General features: G+C 42.2%; 1 protein-coding gene across 3 annotated transcripts in view; it reads right to left on the bottom strand.

Annotated features, from left to right (window-relative positions):
* Window positions 1-18,728, bottom strand: part of EXOC4 (exocyst complex component 4) — a 411,704-nt gene that overhangs the window by 341,338 nt on the left and 51,638 nt on the right. For all 3 annotated transcript variants that reach the window (XM_082310080.1, XM_082310081.1, XM_082310082.1), the window contains exons 6-7: window positions 10,567-10,810; window positions 3,574-3,751 (exon numbers count right to left, since the gene is read on the bottom strand). In XM_082310080.1, the coding sequence (XP_082166206.1) occupies window positions 3,574-3,751; window positions 10,567-10,810 (422 nt within the window). The remainder of the gene's footprint in view (window positions 1-3,573; window positions 3,752-10,566; window positions 10,811-18,728) is intronic.

Genomic DNA, 18,728 nt, shown 5'->3' with positions numbered 1-18,728 from the left:
ACCCCAAAAAAGGAAAGTAATAATTGTCAGTGTCTTCTCGGTAGATAGACCACCAGACAGCCTGCATACTTGTGCTGCTAAAGATACGATATATGTCCCAGAGCATACGTGTGATTTTCCCTCTCTTTTGTAGAAGCAAGAAAATAGATACAGAGCACTCTGAAAAAAACTGAGATCTGTCAACTGCAAATACTACTACTACTACAAAAGGAGAGAAGATCCCTTCCTTGGAGGCAAATAGCACCAACCTAAGCTGATAACAGGATTCTGAGTACACGTGGAGATGTCTGGTATTTTCTCCAGCAGCCAGGTACTGCACTGAGACAAAACAGCCGACGGGGTGATCATCCTCTCACTAGAAAGGTGACATTTCTGAAGAAGCTGAATTAACACTGGTATTACTCAGCAGGGACAGATGCCTCTCTCTCGTCGTGGTATCAAAAGACAGTGCTAAAAAAAGGTGAATGAACTGTTAGAAGTTTTGTGCTATAGATAACAGCAAGGAAGATCCATCGCACCAGGCAGGAGTGACTGCTACAGCATGTTCACCAGCTGTCGGTCCCCCAACTCGAATACAACAGGACAGAAAAGCCCTTATCTGGGCTAAGGGGATTTGGCCTAGACTGAAAAAGTAAAACAACACAGAAAGACTATGCTGCACCCAAAACCTTCTGCCCTTTTCCCAAGCGCCTACACCACTGTGCCTTTCACACAGCATAGCCTTCGTAATTTGGGATGGGATGATGCAGCGTATACATTGAATTGTGCCAGAAAATCTCAGAATTCCTTTATTGCGTTGTCCTGAAGCAACTATTCATGTCAGTACATCGCTATCTGCCGTTGTAACGCAGCTCACAGTTCTCTCCAGGCGACTACTTGGTCCTACAGTAATGATGCTCTTCAGAAGGATATTCCACCCACTCCTACACTGAAGAGCTAAATTAGCTCCATGCACAAAATGCCAAGTTAAAATTTAAACAAGTTTCAAATCTCTCCTGTTGGTATGGCAATACAACTACAGGCTAAGCTGGCTCCGGTACAAGTAAATAACTTCAAACTGTATTTTCCTGAACAAGGCTGCTCTAATATTTTGACAAACTGATTTTTTTGTTTGTTTGTTTTCTAGCACTCTGGTACCCAACTCTGAAAGGTCACTCTGTCTTCCTCCTGACGAGTTCAGTATTATTCTTCCATTCTCAGAGAAGGTCAAAACCATATAATATCTGCATTTTCAGTATCTAAACATTGCACAACATTGTGCCACCTACCTAATACTACACCACAGTGCTCGGTGCAGTTATTAGGAAGCATTCAGAAATCCAGAAAACAAGCTGCTGAAAACAACTCTCTCACATTTCCCACAAAGGACAATTTCCAGCCCACCACGAGCGCACATTATTACTTTTGTACAGAACTATAGAGATAACCTTGCTGTAACGTATTTCACATGCAGAGATGCACAATGTACATGTGCAAAAGAATATCGATGTGAATTGCAGAGTCATGTGATACTGTTCTAGCATGATGAATAAACTTCATTCATTACGGTCTGCAGGAATTGCAGCGTTTCCCTGATGCACTCCGCCACGACCCCACTTCCTCCGAATTTGCATCCTCCCCCAACAGCAGGCACCTTTAAAGAAACACTTTTAAAACGGAGTTTTCTGCTCCCCCTGCTGCAAAGCTAAGATCTCCTCTCAAAAAATTATTCTTATTTGGAAAAACAGGATAGAAATAATTTAGTCTTGCGATCAAAGGTTTTCTTACGCTGTAAGGTAAAAAAATTTTAATCCACTCCAATGAAACTAACGTACAAAAAACCCACAAGATTTTGAAGAAAGAAATGGAAGATTTCCTCCTTTCCATGTCAGCCAATGCTCATCTCTTACCCTAAGCCAGCAAGAGATTATGGATCTTAAAGTGCTTGCTTTTATGCATTGTAAAAGCTCTTCTGGAAGCTTTTCTGACTCCCTCCGACACCCGTGCTGTCAGGCCAATAACAACGAAACCTTTACAAATGGGTTGTTATATTTTTCTTGGCATGCATTTTATAGAAAGCTCGGTCAAATATTTTCTCCCCAACACGGAAAGCACGTTCACTCTCAATATGCGCACACCTACGCATGCTTCTGTATAGAAGTCTTATCAATGCTGTCTTGGAATAGCCAGTATAACTCACTCCCAATTTCACCACTCAGGAGGAACGAGACCATCACAAACTCTCTCTGATAAGGGGGAATTACCAGCCTTGTCATTCTGCTTCACGGAAGATAAAATCTTGGAGGATTCTCACTCCCAAGGCTTTGTCTTCCCGGAGCAAAGTCTGCAGAACTCAAAGCTCCTAAAGTTCTTCTAGACCTCACGGATGATGGTAAGATGGCTGGAAGTACCCCATGTCAAGCCCGTTCCTCAAGTCCTTAAGTTTAATTCTTCCCTTTAAATGAGGCCAGACAGCTTCAGTTCTCTGGCATTTTTTTCTTTAGAAAACCCATCGTTAACCTCTGGCTGGACATTCCCAATCAAATATTTGCAAGAACACTATTGAAAGAAAGTGAAAATTTGTATCATGGAGAAAACTGATCAAGATTTCTTTAATAAAAATACTAACTCCTCTAGAAAGACCAATGAGTGGGTAAGGAGACAGCGGATGTGATCAAAGGCCCATACCTTACATTTACGATGGCCAAGAAGTATCTAAATTCACACCATGCACACAGTTCGCTGTATTTGCGTAAGCAAAAAACCTGTGTGCATCGCTGCGCAAAGAAGCCTTTAGAGCAACAGCTAAATACACGTGTGCCCTACAATGAAAAACTCTATTAGAGTAGGAGGCAGAGAGCATTTTTCACGAACAGGCCAGAGGTGGAATGACCATCATAAATCTTGCCACCTCTTGTAAATAACGCCGGGCTCATTTCTTTGACCTCCTCTATCAAATACTGGGCGAGGTGTACACCTGAGTACTATATATAAAGGCAATTCCAAAATAAATAAATAAAAAAATCTCTAATGTGCATGCGTTAGCCCCGCAGCAAGAATGAGAGAGCAGGCATGTGACAGATGATAGCTGAGCTGCTTGTGAGTCTCAGATACTAAGGCGATAGGCATGGTACCAGAACACAGCCTAAGCAAGGTACGGCTTTAGAACGCTGCAGTTCAGAATAAGAATTAAATAAGAATCCCCTGAAAAGATGCTGGCAGCAAGTGTGTCAGCTGACTATAACCAAGCCATAATGACAAGAGGAGACAAGCGATTAGAGCTGTGACACTTTATAAGACAGGCATGACATGGTAACACAGAACAAAAATGTCACTGTTTGAAAGCTTCTGATAAATCACTTGGTAGGCAAAAGGAATCAACCTTTCCATACACCATAAAGATGAATCCACAGAAATTTTTTTGCTGATATTTAAGCTCTCTGGAGTTTTACAGTCTGTTATACCTGTGGCCATTTACCAAAAATCAAGACAAACTCCAGCACAGCTGTCTTTTGAGTATGACAGGTATTCTCTGCTATTCTGGTTATAAAAGCTGTTTCAAGTTGCAAATGTGCCCACCTGAAGGGTTCTTACCTGCAAGACATCTTGGATCTTCACCCACACATCAACCATGTCATAGAGCTTGATATCACCATCATACTGGCTGCAAGGAGAGGCCACTGTTTGCTGAAGGTGTCCAAGGACCACCGAGTGCGCGGCAGCCACAGCGTTGAATTTGTCAAAGAGAAGCTCCAGCAGCTCCAGCAGTAACCTGTAAACCGTCAAGACAACCTCCACTTAGTTTCCAGAAGATAGATGCTGCGTGGAAGCAGGGAGGTCACCTAGCTTCAAACCCTCTCTGGGCTTCGGGTGACTAACTTCAGCTGTGAGCAGCTCAGGATCGGCACCTAAATACTCCTGAGGATCTTCCTTTTCACTCCCTCCTCTCTACCAGAGCTGCTCACCTTTAACGTGTCCCACTTGGGGGTACAGGAAAGACAAATGCATTAGTAATTACACAGAAACTACACTTCAGTACCATGATATTAGAGAGCATTTCAAGTTCCCAGACAGAGCTGCAGACAGGGAGTGAGACTACATGCTTTTTCTCCAGAAGTAACAGTGTAAATTTAGTAAAAATTTACTTACCCATACAAACAGAACACAAGATACTTATTTGGAATTATGAAATGAGTAGTATGGAAGGTTTTAAACAACACAAAAGATCAGAAACCTAAAGCATCAAGCCTCAACAACAGTGTCGGTTTTCAAGATTCCACTACTGTACGGAAGGTGCTACAGCTATAGCCTCATCTAAACGTACTACACTTTACCTGCTCCTATGGCTTCCTTACTGCCCAGTTATTGTAATTAATGTACCTTTGCAAAGTTCTCAATATTTTGTGATAAGGCAATGACTCATCACATTTTTTATTATTTGGGAAAAGAAAAATTCTGATCAAGTTCACTGCCGCTTAATGAGCAATTCAAGTACACACGTAACCCCAACAAAATGTGACGATAACACTTCCCAAATCCATATGTTAGCCACTTTCTAGCTCTGACAGACAGTCTCCATCACATTTAACTGCAGCAGCTTAGGAGTTAGCACATGCTTTCTGTGTCTACCATCGGCGGTTGCTATCCCCAGAGCAGGACAGAAGATCTGCAGCAGAATCGGAGCTGCACCCACTCCTTAACCAACACACTTCAGTCTTCTCTGTTCGTTAACAGCCACTAGTAAGGCGTGCGTTCATGCCTCGGCCACTTCATTTCAGAGTGCTGAATATCTGCACACATCCACTTTCATCGGCTGCTTAAGCCAGCAGCTGGATAGGTAACTGGAGTAATTAAGAAGCTGTTGCACATTGGCGGCTGTTACCTCCAGACAGTAAGAGTGGCCTGGCACGATGCTGCGGCTAAAACCACCTACCTTAGCCTGCAGCAATCCCAGACTGAACTTCTAGTCTGCAAAGGACAGAAGGTGGCTATTGTTTAAAAAAAAACCAAATTACTATCAGCCTACTGTGTCTCATTCATATACTACAATCTTACATATATAGATATATATGCACAGCACTACACAGCAATCTCTTGGGGATCTGATATGGGCCATTCACCTACCAACGATGTCAACTACACAGCTCAAATGGTTAAGCAGAAGAGCACCTTGATTCAATAGAAAGAGCCACGGGATAAGTCTGGGAGGGTACCCTGAGGCACAGCAGAACAGGTCAAGTGGCCAGATGTATGTCATACTAAAAATAAAAATGTGTTTAGGAATCACGGTACTTGTAAGAAACACAGGGACGTTAATATTGCCATACCGTAAGTGACTGTAAAACTAAGACATATTTAAGCAAAACAAAAGAAACTGGTGTGTATATGAATTTTCTTCATATTTAAGAATAGCAACAAATGCCTAAAGAAAAGTGTTGTTGGTACTAAGAGAGAAAACACTGCTTTTTTACAGGTCGTTACAAATTTAAGTAAGACACTGGCAGGGGATAAACAGAAGTATACAGGACATGATGGTAAAGACAGCGCCAGAAGAGACAGCTATTAGCAACATTAACAGGATTACATTTCTCAATATGGGAAAGTCCAGTGAGGAAGAAAAGCCATTCTCCTCCATTTAGGCTTTGTATAAAGCTTAATAACTATCCTGTCCGAGTGAAGCTGAGAAGTTGCTACCGTGGAAAGACCTATACATCCTCCTCCTTCCCTACCTACTGTTAGCCCATCACCAATGTTACCAGGGAAGGAGATGGGACAATACACAGCTAAGGCTGCCTGAAAAACACCCTCCATCGCTGTTGAGCGAGTATCGTCTCCAACCTACTTGAAGACGTGGAAGAGGCAACTATTGCTTCGACGGCCCCTAAGAGATATATACAGCTTCTCATAGCGAGTGACAGAGAGGCAGCTGGGGCAAGTGGCTGGTCAGCCAGAAGCCAGACAAAAACAGGAGGAAAAACAGATATAGAAGAATTTAGATAGATGAGGAATTTCACGTTGGAGAAACGTACATACAGCCTTGGTTGAAATGCCAAAAAAGACAACATTATGGGAGCAAATTAATTACATACCACTGAGAAAATTTATCAGTGCGAGCCCAACTTCCACTAACGACCCATTACAAATCCAAATTTAGTTATCTATACACCTCCTTGCTGCCTCAGGAAAGTACAATTTTGCAGAACCAAACTATTTGGATAGTTTGACAAACTCATTTTTATTGTCCCTAGGTGAGCCTGACCTCACATTATCAACTTGTTTATGGAGCCGTTACTAAAATAATATTACACAGAACAGAATTACTTGGGCTTACATTCCAATGTCTTCCCATTCTCATGTTACAGATTCATAGACATGAAATCTCCCCGATCCACGTTCTTCGGCGGCGCTAACCACCACCCCATTACATTTTCCATTCTCGACTAACATCATATTTCCACATCTCCCTGTTTTCAAATTAGCCAGCACCTCTTCTCTTAATTTTCTTTTCTCTAAAAGTCTTCTAAATCTGTCAGGTCATTTCTGAAACAAGGTGACCCAAAAGAGACATGGACACAGTCCGTGTCAGACAGCCAACAAGACAAAACAGCATAAAATAATATGGCCTAGATTTTATGCATATGGGTTGCAGCACCGAGTGACCTAAGCAGAACACATACAGAGAATGACAGGAGACTGGCTTAGGCAATTTGTCAAAGCAATCTCATAACCCCTTCACCGAGAAATATGGAAAATATGTTGAGAGACAGTGACACACGCCTGGAAGCAACTCCTATTGTCCGGGCAATAGCGGAGAATGAATTGATGCAGAGTGACTGCTGACACCTGAATGAGGTCGCTAATGACAATTCATGCATTTTAGCAGCAAGAATGTCCTTTGCCTGGTCAGAGTGTTGGCGTGTATATAATTTCTGTATTTATTTTAAAGCCTCGAGATGAGGTAAAAAGCCAGAAGTGTATTATGAACATGTAGGGAAAAGTGCACTGAATCCAATCGACGGGATTTAGTAGCAAAATTGTCAATACGCCTCCTCTTCCTGGGCCGGATTTTCAACTAAAAGTAAAGCTATGGCAATGTATCTCTACCAAAACCTTGCCCCATAAATCTGGCCCTTAAGTAGGCATATGCTCAGGTTATTATTATTCTAAATTCAACAATCTTCCACAGTGCAGAAGAGACCCACAGGTTCATTAAGATATAGAAGCACTCCAAGCTAACGTAGCATGCTCTCTTCTACGATACCTTGTCCTCCACAACCCAAGATACACATTTCTAAACATGCAGGTACTAAGCATGCTCTAACAAGCCTCTCATTAAGGGTAAGTTAATGGCAATTCCTCCATTTAAGCCCTTTTTCATAAACTTGTTCCAAACACAGATATCTAAAAATTTTAGAAAACTTACCCAGACTTTAAAAGAAGGCCACTTACATTAAAGCCAAGGTCAGCTGCAACTAGATGAGATTCAAACACAGTTTACAAAATTATCTTCCACCAGTGAGAGGGAGCTACTAGGAAGCTACTACTGCCCTTCACCAGGTTTTACTATCTTTGTATCATTCACATTTCATGAGGGTAAGGGCACATTAGTAAAGATGGTTCATAGTCATAGCAAAGTACCTGACAGCCAAAGATGTTCCGTCTCGCATCCATGGACCGCATCCATGCTGCGTGTTTTAGGAAACCTAAAAATCAGCTGTATTACAGAGCCATGCAAGTCTTGTCTTTGTGACCCCACTGGTGAAAAACATTCTTCTTCTCCATTCATTATATGGAGGTCCTTAGCCAGGCTGGTGTCCTCTTCAGTAGATGAGTCCCTCCAATTTCACACCAACTCTCCGTTCAGCTGGACTGAGTGCTCAAATCAAAGGACAATACACCCATGACAGAATGGGCCACACATTATCCACACCGTCTCCACTGCTCACTCTCACGTACGTGCAAATTAACAAGCCCGAAACAAAACACCTCGTATAGCATGGACAAGACTTGCTCCTGGCAGGCTTGGAGGGGCTACCGGGACTGGCACGTAGGAAAATAGACTTCATGAAGCTCTGAAGAGCTGACCCAAGAGCCCACTGCCTGTTGGCTCTATGAAGAGAGCACCCAGAGGGGCGTAGAAAACATCATTACTCTCTGGGAGCCACTTGCTTTAAAGTCATAACAACAACAAAAAAATTCTTCATCTTAAAAATTTAGGAGCAATTAATACTGGTTTTATACACAAATGTAAAAGGTGGCCACACAAATCGATATGGAAAAGCTTATAGGTAAGGAGGAAAAAGCAGTCAAATGGGGGGGGGTGGGAGGGAAAAAAAAAAAAAGAAAAAAAGATGACTGCAAGATCAGTGCCTGATCTGTTCAGACTCAAATGGCCGTTACCAGATCTGTAACTCCCCTGGCCAGGTTCTAGACATTATTTCTCTCTTGTACAATGAGAGGGCTCTACATAATTGTTATATGGAGTCCCAAAAGGAATTACACCAGAACCTCCACAAGCAGATGATCAGCCTCATCCTCAAGTGGAGGGAAATGCCATCCTTTTCATACGGAAAAAATAATAGGTAACCTTTGAGAGCCACCATGCAGCAACGAAGAAATGCGTATAACTTGTTCGGAGCGAGCCGCGGGGAACTTGTCCAGCAGAAGGTTCAACCTACGGCCTCAGCCCCTGCGGGCCTCTCTGTCATCTTATTAGTCATTTTATTTGCCAGAAGTGAGAATTTTTATAGACACCATTTAAAGTACAGTAGCTGAATACGTGAGCTCAGTGACAGAGACTAAGAGGCATCCAAGTGTGACTAGTTTTAAGGTGAACTGAAAAACATTTTATTCCCTGAATCCTGAGGTCAAGGAAGCATTGCGGCTGACAGCCTAATGAATAGTTCAGCAGTTTCGGGCGCTGCATCGTGCTCAAATTTGGGGTCTTACAGAGTTCTCTTGAAACAGGAGGACCATGTTGTTCAGATTTATTTTTTTTCTTGACAGCAGGAAAGTGGCTTAGTTTTGATTTAAAACTGTAGCTAATTTAAGGGGCGGTATACCTTTCCATACTATAATTTATTCTTTTCAATATAAATGAATTCACCTGCTTGCTGTAAACTTCACATGCGATTTAGGTTTAGAATCAGTTCTAATTATCTCCTTATTCAACAAGAATTCAAGACACTTTCCACAGCTCTAGAATATAAGCGTCTTAAAGGCACATAAGCTCCTATTACACACACGCCAAAACCCATTAAACTTTTCTGTACCTTACCCAACCCTCGGGGCAGGTTAATGTCATGACAATATGATCTGAGCCAATTTATCAGTTTCAATGGACAACCAGTAGCCATACAGCATCCCAGACTGATTCATAAAACAAGTATCAAGGATATGCTATGCTCCACCTTGCCATCAGAAACTGAATTTCTGCCTTCTGACCCACCCAAAAAGCTTGTCGTCATTTCACCAAGTTATCAGTACCATAACTCTATGAATTCTTCAAGCTATAATTGTTTCCACAGCGATGACAATGATAGGAATGAAAAAAGAAGTCTTTATCAAGCTAAAGTTTTTCTTGGGAGTGACTTTCCACTACAAATATTACATATAATGAAGACACACATTTTTGTTTTCATTTTTCTTTTCCACCATTAATTCCCTTTGGACAGTGATCATTACAATGTGCAGTATCACAAATTAATATTTCAGCTAGAAGTGATAGCCAGCCCTTATGGAGTCCTATCTTCCAAAGAACAGTTCTACTGAATCCTGAAGAACGGCAGAAATATAGTTCTCGGTTGGCTTCCACACCTTGCTATTAACGTAAATGGGGCTGCAAACCAATTAGAAACTTGGCCATATATTTACTGATATAATTAGTTTCATATATGATTTTCAAAGCTTTGCAGCTGCATCAGCTTAATTGGACTCTGCTACACTTGAAATAAGTAACTGAGCTGAATATTCTCTTTTCAAGTCATATTACATAGGAACTTAAAAATTTCTTTGGCATCAGCACCAGTATAAAGCCATGATTCAGTGCAACACAAGACGACAGTATTTGTTTTGGCACCAAGTATTCTTTACACCATATATACCAGCAATCTGAGAGAGCATTACAATTCAATCTGTCGTAAAGCCGCTTAAAATGAAAGGTTAGGTTAAAAAAAAAATAAAATAAAAATCAAGTGCTTAACATTATGCACCTCTTGCTAGTTAAATAATGCTGGCTTCTACTGTGCTTCCACCCTCAAATCTGCGTTTCAAACATCTGTTCAGCCAAAGGATTCTCTTCTAGGGCCAAGCACAGAAGGAAGCATCTCCCTTTCCCACATCTTTAGCTGAGAAGCAACAATGCCTCCCCTTTCTGAATGCATTTCTTAAATTCCCAAGCCTTTCAGGTGTGCAAGGCAGATCAGTCTTTCCGTGAGACACAGGCATTTCTGAAAATTTTACCATTTCAGATGTCTGCTGCTGCAAGAACATCATTGTCATTCCTTCAAATTGAAACTAACAGATATGACACCCTTCTCCAGACTTTTTTTTGCAGCAACCAAGGTTCAGTGGTTGAAATATCCTTACCTAGGCTGATTTTCCTGGGACAGATTCTCCCCTCTCTGGTAACCATTGTCCGCCACCTGGGTTGTGGAGCGCTTCACAATCTGCTTGAGTTCTTGTTCTAAGCGATCCTGGATGGCTTTCACTGTTTCAGGGATTTTTTTCAGCTTGGCCAGCCCTTTGATGAGTATGCCCATGAAGACAGTGCTGTTCTCCTCTGGATCCAGTTCCATATCTTCTTTAATTTCCAGGAGGCTTGTTTCTCGCACTGGAATAGATTTAAAAAGGCATAACCCAAGATTTAAACTATTAAAACCAACACTTACTACCACGCAGAAGACACATATTAACTCTTTGCCTTCACAGAACTCCCACCACTTTGAGCAACCAAGGAATAAACAAGGAAACCAGCAACACTCAGATTTTGGGGGGAAACAGCGGGTATTTCTGTTTGCTTGCAGGGTTCTCTATACATAAACCCAACAGCCTGCGCATTTGATTGATCTAGAAATAGAGATCATGGTTTAAGTTACGTATTAGTTAGGAAACAGAGTAAGTCTGGTGCGATTAAGATATCATACCATAAAGGAGAAGGTATTATATCACTACGAATCCCCCGAATGTGTTTCACGGAGCCAAAAGCCCTAAATTTCTAACCCAGCTGTTTTTTTTCCACTATGTTCTTCGCAAGAGAGGAATTTTCATTATAAACACTATCGAGCTTAACAGACTTCTGATAAATTCGGCAAAGTTTACACTGCCAAAGTGAATGATGGTTTGATGTTATCCTATTCTGCTTTATTACGTCTGTCAAGGGGTTGATGAAGTTACTCAAATCTTTTAGCAAGGCTTCTAGAAAGGAAAAGCTAGACGAATGGATACAGTCCTCCTGAAGTACCAGGGCTTGCACAGGGAGAAATTCTGTTGCTAAGCGACAAGGAAGAGAAAGGCAAGAGGTACTAAGCTTGTTTTAAGTATGTTCATTAATCAGCATTTCTTAATTTACAGATAACACCCAGCAATAACAAAAGGATGTCTCTGCTAAAGACCGGGTGAAACATTTAATAAATATATTCAAACACTTAGGTGAAGTAAGTGTCTTCAAGGCAAACTCAACTAAAGCATCTTGGAAGGTCTGCAGCCATGCAGCTTGTTAACAGCCGGCGTGGCAGTACGTGGACAAACAGAACTAAAGCATACGGCTGAAGCCGTGCCATCCGCCGTACCATATCCTTGCCTAGAAATTAAAACCTAATGGCTGTTTCATCTTACTGGTGCTGAACGCTGATAAGGGCTGTTGGGTGACAGATGACTCCCGTGGTTTCTACTGCTCAACAGATTTTTTTACTTAAATCAAAACTTATCCAAGAACCTGAATAAATGTCAAAAGATCCACCAGAAGGATTTAAATGACATGGCAGAAATGAAAAATGGCATGTCACGAGTAGCATGCAGCCCTGTAGCTGTCTAAAGCTATGACACTCTGAACAGAAGAGCATCAGCACTGCCTAAGTTAGCACAAGATCAAGAAAACGATGTTCCAAAGAGCCCGTAAGGTGCCACTTTATAAATAGCATCACAATAAACTGATAACGCTTATTTCAGCGTCAGCTTACACCAGCCTCCACAACCAAGATTGTTTCCTTCCGTCAGTGTAATCCCAGACACGGCACCTCTACCTCAGACCAAACTCACCCTTCACGTGCTCCTGCATCTCAACGTAGAGCAGCAGCAACACTGCCAGGTACGAGCGAGGTGAGAACGGATCCTGTGAGGTCATCACACGTCACAATGGAGAATGACATCAGGCTTTAGGTAATTCACATCAGGGGATCAAATAGCGCTTTTTTTACTCTCTCACACACACTTTTTTTCAAATTGAAGTCTATTTAATCTTGGAATTTGGGAAAGTTATGGGATTAGCTTAGACAAATGCCTAAAACCACCCAGAATACATTGATTTAGGGGGGAAAAAAAAAAAAGCAAGGATAATATAGGAGATACTTCCAACAGACATAAGCAATAACACCAATTAGAAGTTAACAACTGGCTGCACACATATATCTGTTCAAAGCTCTCATCTGTCGCACACCTTTCAACCCACGAGGCTGCAAAGCACTTTGAGCGCTGCGTACATGGCCTACCCACTTTGTTAATGCTACTTGTTGTTCTCAAAAAACCACAGCATGCCAGGCACAAACACAGAAAATGAGCTCTTTGGAACAAGAGCTGTGGAAAAGGCAACACTGGAAATGCTAGAGGAAGAAAGGTTTTAACTTATTGTTTAAAAAAAACAAAAAACAAAAAACAAGTATCTTGTTGCTCTGAGTTTAATGCAAAGATTTCACAGCCTAAGCAACCTTTTCGCAGACAGGTCCCCGTCATTACGCTGCAGCCCCTTTGTAAGCAGGCTGTAAATTATTCTTAATATCACACAATGCAAACCCAAGAGGGAGGAAATCCTGCTGTATCCAAATGTGAGGACAGCATTTAAGGGGACTAAAGGCAGCAATCTTGCTGAGAACTCTGCCAGCACACGAAAATGAACGCTCTTCCATTTTCAAAAGAGCAAACCAATTTTGAACACCCTCAAATAGCCAGGACATTGATTTACATCTCTTACAAACAACAGCAAAGTGAATAGTTCAATACCTAGTAGCAACACACTGGTATATAAGTTTTGTTAGATCTTTGGATAAAACAGTAGGGACTGTGTTTCCTGCACATTCTGCCTATTAAACAGGTATCCTGGGCAGCTTTGGGGGCCCATTTATCTGTAAGATCTGACAAGATTCCAACCCCGGGCAACTGAAGACATTGTCCTTTTCCTGCATCTTCCCCACTTCAAACATCCTCTTCTGCCATTTAATGTCATCAAGGGGTTATTTGACCGCAAAGCTCTGGCCCAGGAACGAGCCCCTCCTGTCCCCTACCTCTTTGAAAAAGGCATCAAAGTAGACCGGCGTTCGTAAAGAAGTTCACCTTTCAAATTGCGATCCCACATGCTATTCTCTGTGAGCTCCACGGGTGAAGGAAGATGTCCCTACAGATCAGCTCTCAGAACCGAAACCTTCATCTGTATTTACTCTTAAACCGAGACTATGAATGACACTGTTATTAATTTGTATCAAGACAAAAGCACAAGATTGTCAAAACCTATTCCAACCTTTCTACGTTCACCAGTTTCTACCTGAAATGCTTCTGCAAACCATGCGCCCCTTTAAAGGGGTAAGATCATCATTCACACCATAAGCACTTGCTTTATGTAAAGAAGCCATGAAAAATTAAATTATCCTATGGATGTCTGCAATGATTATTTTTACAAATTATTCTAAATTGTGGGTCTGCTATTCAGACTTTATTTGATTAACCTCTTCTCTTTGGAAGAGAAGGAAAAAAAAGTCCTATTTTAATTAAAACCAGCTTCACTATATTCAAAAATAATGCAGGTAGAAAACACCAAAGAAGAATCCCATAGGATTTCTTCAGTAATACCAAGAAGTAAATTCCTCCAACCTCCTTGAGTGTATAACAGTTGAAATGTGATGTCAGTGAATGAATATTTTAAAATTTAAATTATTACAGTTGTCCTTCTCCAGCATAATGAAACCTTTAAACTTCAATTTGCAGTTTTATGCTTAAAAAAAACCAGCTTCAACATACTGCTCTGTTGTCCCCTCTCAGCTATCAACTCTTGTACGTAGCCCCATGCAAACCAACAGAAATACTAGATTGCGTGAAGTCTGATCGAGGCTTTTCCAGATCAGTTTGACATATAGCTTGAAACATTTTTAGCTAGACTGACCTCTTTGAAACCTAAATTTCAGGATCACTTAATGATTTCAAGTGGTTTTGATGGTTTAATTCCATTCAAAGATGACAGTAAATCACAGAATCACACAGAATGGTTGAGGCTGGCAGGGACCTCGGGAGGTCATCTCGTCCAACCCTTCTGCTCAGGCAGGGCCACCCAGAGCTGGTTGCCCAGGACCGTGTCCAGGTGGCTTCTGACTGTCTCCAAAGATGGAGACTCCACAGCCTCCCTGGGCAACCTGTGCCAGTGCTCGGTCACCCTCACAGTAGAAAAGGGTTTCCTGGTGTTCGGAGGGAACCTCCTGTCCTTCAGTCTGTGCCCATTGCCTCTGCTCCTGGCACTGGGCACCACAGAACAGAGCCCGGCTCCGTCCTCTTGGCGCCCTCCCTTCAGGTATCTGTACGCATTGTTAAGACCCGCCTTGAGCCTTCTCTTCTCCAGGCTGAGCAGTCCCAGCTCTCTCAAGCCTTTCCTCATAGAGGAATAGAGGATGCTCCAGACCTTTCATCATCTTCACGGCCCTTTGCTGGACTCTCTCCAGTACGTCCACATGTCTCTCACACTGGGGAACCCAGCACCGGACCCAGCGCTCCAGGTGTGGCCTCACCAGGGCTGAGTAGAGGGAAAGTATCACCTCCCTCGATCTGCTGGCAATATGTTGTCTAATGCAGCCCAAGATACCTTCAGCCTTCTTTGCAGCAAGGGCACTGTGCTGGCTGCTCATGTTCAACTTGATGTCCACCAGGACGCCCAGGTCCTTTTCTGCCAAGCACCTTTCCAGCTTGGTGATCCCCAGCACGTCCCAGTGCCTGGGGTTGTTCCTCTCCAGGGGCAGGACTTCGCAATTCCTCTGGCTGAACTTCACGAGGTTCCTGTCAGTCCATTTCTCCAGCCTGTCCAGGTCCCTCTGGCTGGCAGCATGACCCTCTGGCATATCAGCCACTGCTGCCAGTCTGGCGTCATCTGCAAACCTGCAAACTCTGCCCTAACATCCAGATCAGTAATTAAGATGTTGAACAGGACTGAACCCGGTAGGACCCCCAGGTGTACCCTGGGGTACACTGCTAGTTACCGGCCTCCAACTAGACTGTCTGTCGCTGACCACCGCCTTCTGCACAGGGCCATTCAGTCAGTTTTCGATCCACCTCACTGTCTGCTCATCCAGCCTGTTCATCAACCATTTCTCTGCTGGGATCTTATGGAAGACAGTGTCAAAGGCTTTACTGAAGAGCAGGTAGACAATATTCTCCCTTGTCTACCACGCCAGTCATTTCATCATGGAAGTTCATCATGTTGGTCAAGCATGAATTCCCCTTGGTGAAGCTATGCTGACTACTCCTGGTGATTTTCTTGTTCTAATGATCTCTGAAAACCGCTTATGAAACACAACATTTAAATATGGTTTCTCAAAAGCCTCCCAAGACAACAACCTAAAGGAGTGATGATTTTGCCACATTCTCTGATGAAATACGCAACCATTTTCAAAAATTTTTCATCACTGAAGCAGTGCATCTGAAAATGCACAACTCCATGTTTAAGCAGTCAAAAAACCTACCCTCAGTTTAAATCACTAGAAGGTTGAATCACGTGCATCATTGATTCATCACCTCCATAGTTACAAAGGTGGAAACTTCCCTGATGGCTCCCTGGTTTGATGATGCCCTATAAAAACGGCTGTTCCAAGTGATGATACCCTCATTTGTACAGTTCTGCCATTTCACAAGAAAGAAACCTGCTGCAGGAGGCATTTTAATAGCTCCAGTCTGATCCCCAGAAAAGCCAATGTTGATAACTCACTTAAGCAAAGCAGCTAAAGAAAAGACTCTTGGGTCTTGTTTTTCATTCCAATGAATGGTCAAAATTTGCTGCTACTCATTACAGAAGATTTCACTAGCTGTGTGCTTTTATGGGGAACTAGTAAAATTTAATGTACTATTTTCCATGATTTATGTCCTTTCTGATTATACCCTTTCTGCCTTCAATCCTTCTAGAGAAAAGGATGCAAGTTCACAGTGCCCCAAAGGCATAATTTAAGATTTGAAGAAACGTCACCTCCTAATTTCTGGTGCCGAATCCTTGTTCTGACCCGTGCATGGAGACAATGAGCAACCAATGGACAGTTACTTGAGAAATGGGTCCTTTAAAAATTTTAGTGATTTTCTTCTCTGCCTTACTACCAAGCCCAGAAGAAAATGGGTCTTGGAGATCAATAACCTCAAAGCCTCAAGGCAAATCTCCTCTTTCTAGAACTGCTGTTCACACAGTTCCATCTACAGTTTTAAGGATGTTAGTCTTTCAAAAACAGAGGCATTTTAATTTGACAAGGCCACTCTTTCAAATCCATTGTAACAACATTTCATTCTGAGAAAACTGTACAAAGCAACTCTGTAAGCCACGGTCAAAATCCATCTAATACAAACAAGCATGAAAACTGAGACTCCAAATAAAAAAAATAAGTGCATGGGAGTCAAATATCTTACACTAGGACCACATATAAGAACAAATAATGAAATTATACAGGAAGAGTGGCTCAGCGTTACCCTTTTGGCTTTCATCACAAGGATCTAAAATTTCCTCGATTTTCCCTTCCCTTCCCCAAAGACAGACACAAATTACACGCATCAGTGCTTAGCATCAAGTCAGAACACGAACCACTAGTGAGGATCAGCGAGAGAAATCACGGCCCTGCAAAGACAGACACACAAAAAGTTACTTCATAGGCTTTCATGTTTATGTGTAGCCGCAAACCCTTCTTAAGCTGCAGGAACAGACCTCCTCTTAAACATCCCAGGCGCAAAAATTTACCCTGAGATAAGAACAAACTCTGCTTTTTGTGCAGCACTGCAAAGATAGTGGGAGAGAATCAGACTCGCCGCTGGATTCCCACCACCTTCCGATCAAGTCCTCAGTTGGATTTGTGCAAATGCAAAAGAGCTAAACCAGGAAAACTCTGGTTCAGTGGGGGGATCATTTAATTTTTAGTACAAATGATAGAGAAAAATCACCCAGCTGGTGTCGGATCCTCAGGTGAGTTTAACAGGAAAAAACAATAATCCTTGATGTATTTGTTGAGCATGTTTGAACTGGAAGCGACTGTGACAACAAAGAGAGAATGCCACGATGGCGTTTTTAGAGCCACCTGTGAAGCTGGAGCCTAAGGCTCTGGCTCCTGCAGGTGTTTTGCAGGGCCAAGTTCACCGGTCTCCACATGTTCTCACCCACACAGAAGAACCTGCGTTCTTCAAGAACCAGAGCCAGGAGCAGTAACTAGACTTGACCTTAGAAGCCACCACACTGCTTGGATCTAGAAGCGACGTTTTTCTCTTAGATCTGAGAAGTTTGTGTCACTGAAGTATATTATCTGTTCAGCGTAAAATTGACATATGCCATCAATAACAATATTAGTTGTCACCACCTCAGCTCATCTTTGTCGGATTTCTAAAAAGTATTCAGGAAAGGGCCCCCTCGGGTTTGCTGTGTACTGGGTGAGCACATTTTATAGTTCCAGGAAGAGCCTGGCAACGCAGGAACCTTCATAAATACTCTTCAGAGTACAGAAGGTTCAAGCAGAGAAATGTAATTTGAAAGTGAATTTATTTCTCTGAACTGGCATGAAGGGAAAATGTTACTGGTGAACTGCCGTATCTACAATCCTCAGGTGAACATTACTGAAGGTTTTGTTTATTTTAAGTGCAGCAGGAACAGCTTTAATTTCCGTATAAAGATTCTACAGCACAAGTAACATCTCCTTTGGGAAGTGAATGTAGGAAGGACTCAAAATTTTGGCATCTTTGCTGAGACGGGCTGAATGAGTCAGTGCTTTATAATGACATGCATTAATATGCACGGCCACTTTGTTTCATCAATAAAAAGCCAAAGAACTTAAATGACTAAAGGCAGAAACAGCTTTTGTTATGCATACACATAAGTTTTAAATTCTCTGGTAGTTCCGCGGTCCTGGAAAAGGCTACTTTTAAATAAAATTATGTGGAAAAAATATACATAAGTACATTGTGCACTTGAAGCAAAACCATATGCATACTTTATGCTGATCAAATGTTTTCTATTATAATCTAGATCTTTCCCAGTCTGAGGGACACTTCCCAGCACTTCGCTGAATGATACAGAGTGGAACGAGGAGCCAGGCAAGCCATTTTCTGGTGCGTTGAGCATGAAGAGCAAGCACAGATCTGCAGAAACGAGACTTTTTAAGGCAGATTCTCAACTGACCTATACCGATTTACTGGAGTTGGGGACGAAGCCATCAGAGCCTTTGTTTTCAGGCATTTGGAGTGAAAGGAGCGATGCTGTTTTATGTTCACGAACTTAGTTCTTAGAGACCACTAGTGTGGTTCTTACCTGTTGCTTGTAC

Source organism: Platalea leucorodia, assembly GCF_965183815.1.
Source record: "Platalea leucorodia genome assembly, chromosome: 4".
NCBI classification, from domain to species: Eukaryota; Metazoa; Chordata; class Aves; order Pelecaniformes; family Threskiornithidae; genus Platalea; species Platalea leucorodia.
The sequence above is the reverse complement of the archived record's forward strand: the minus strand, read 5'-3'. Positions and strand labels throughout refer to the sequence as shown.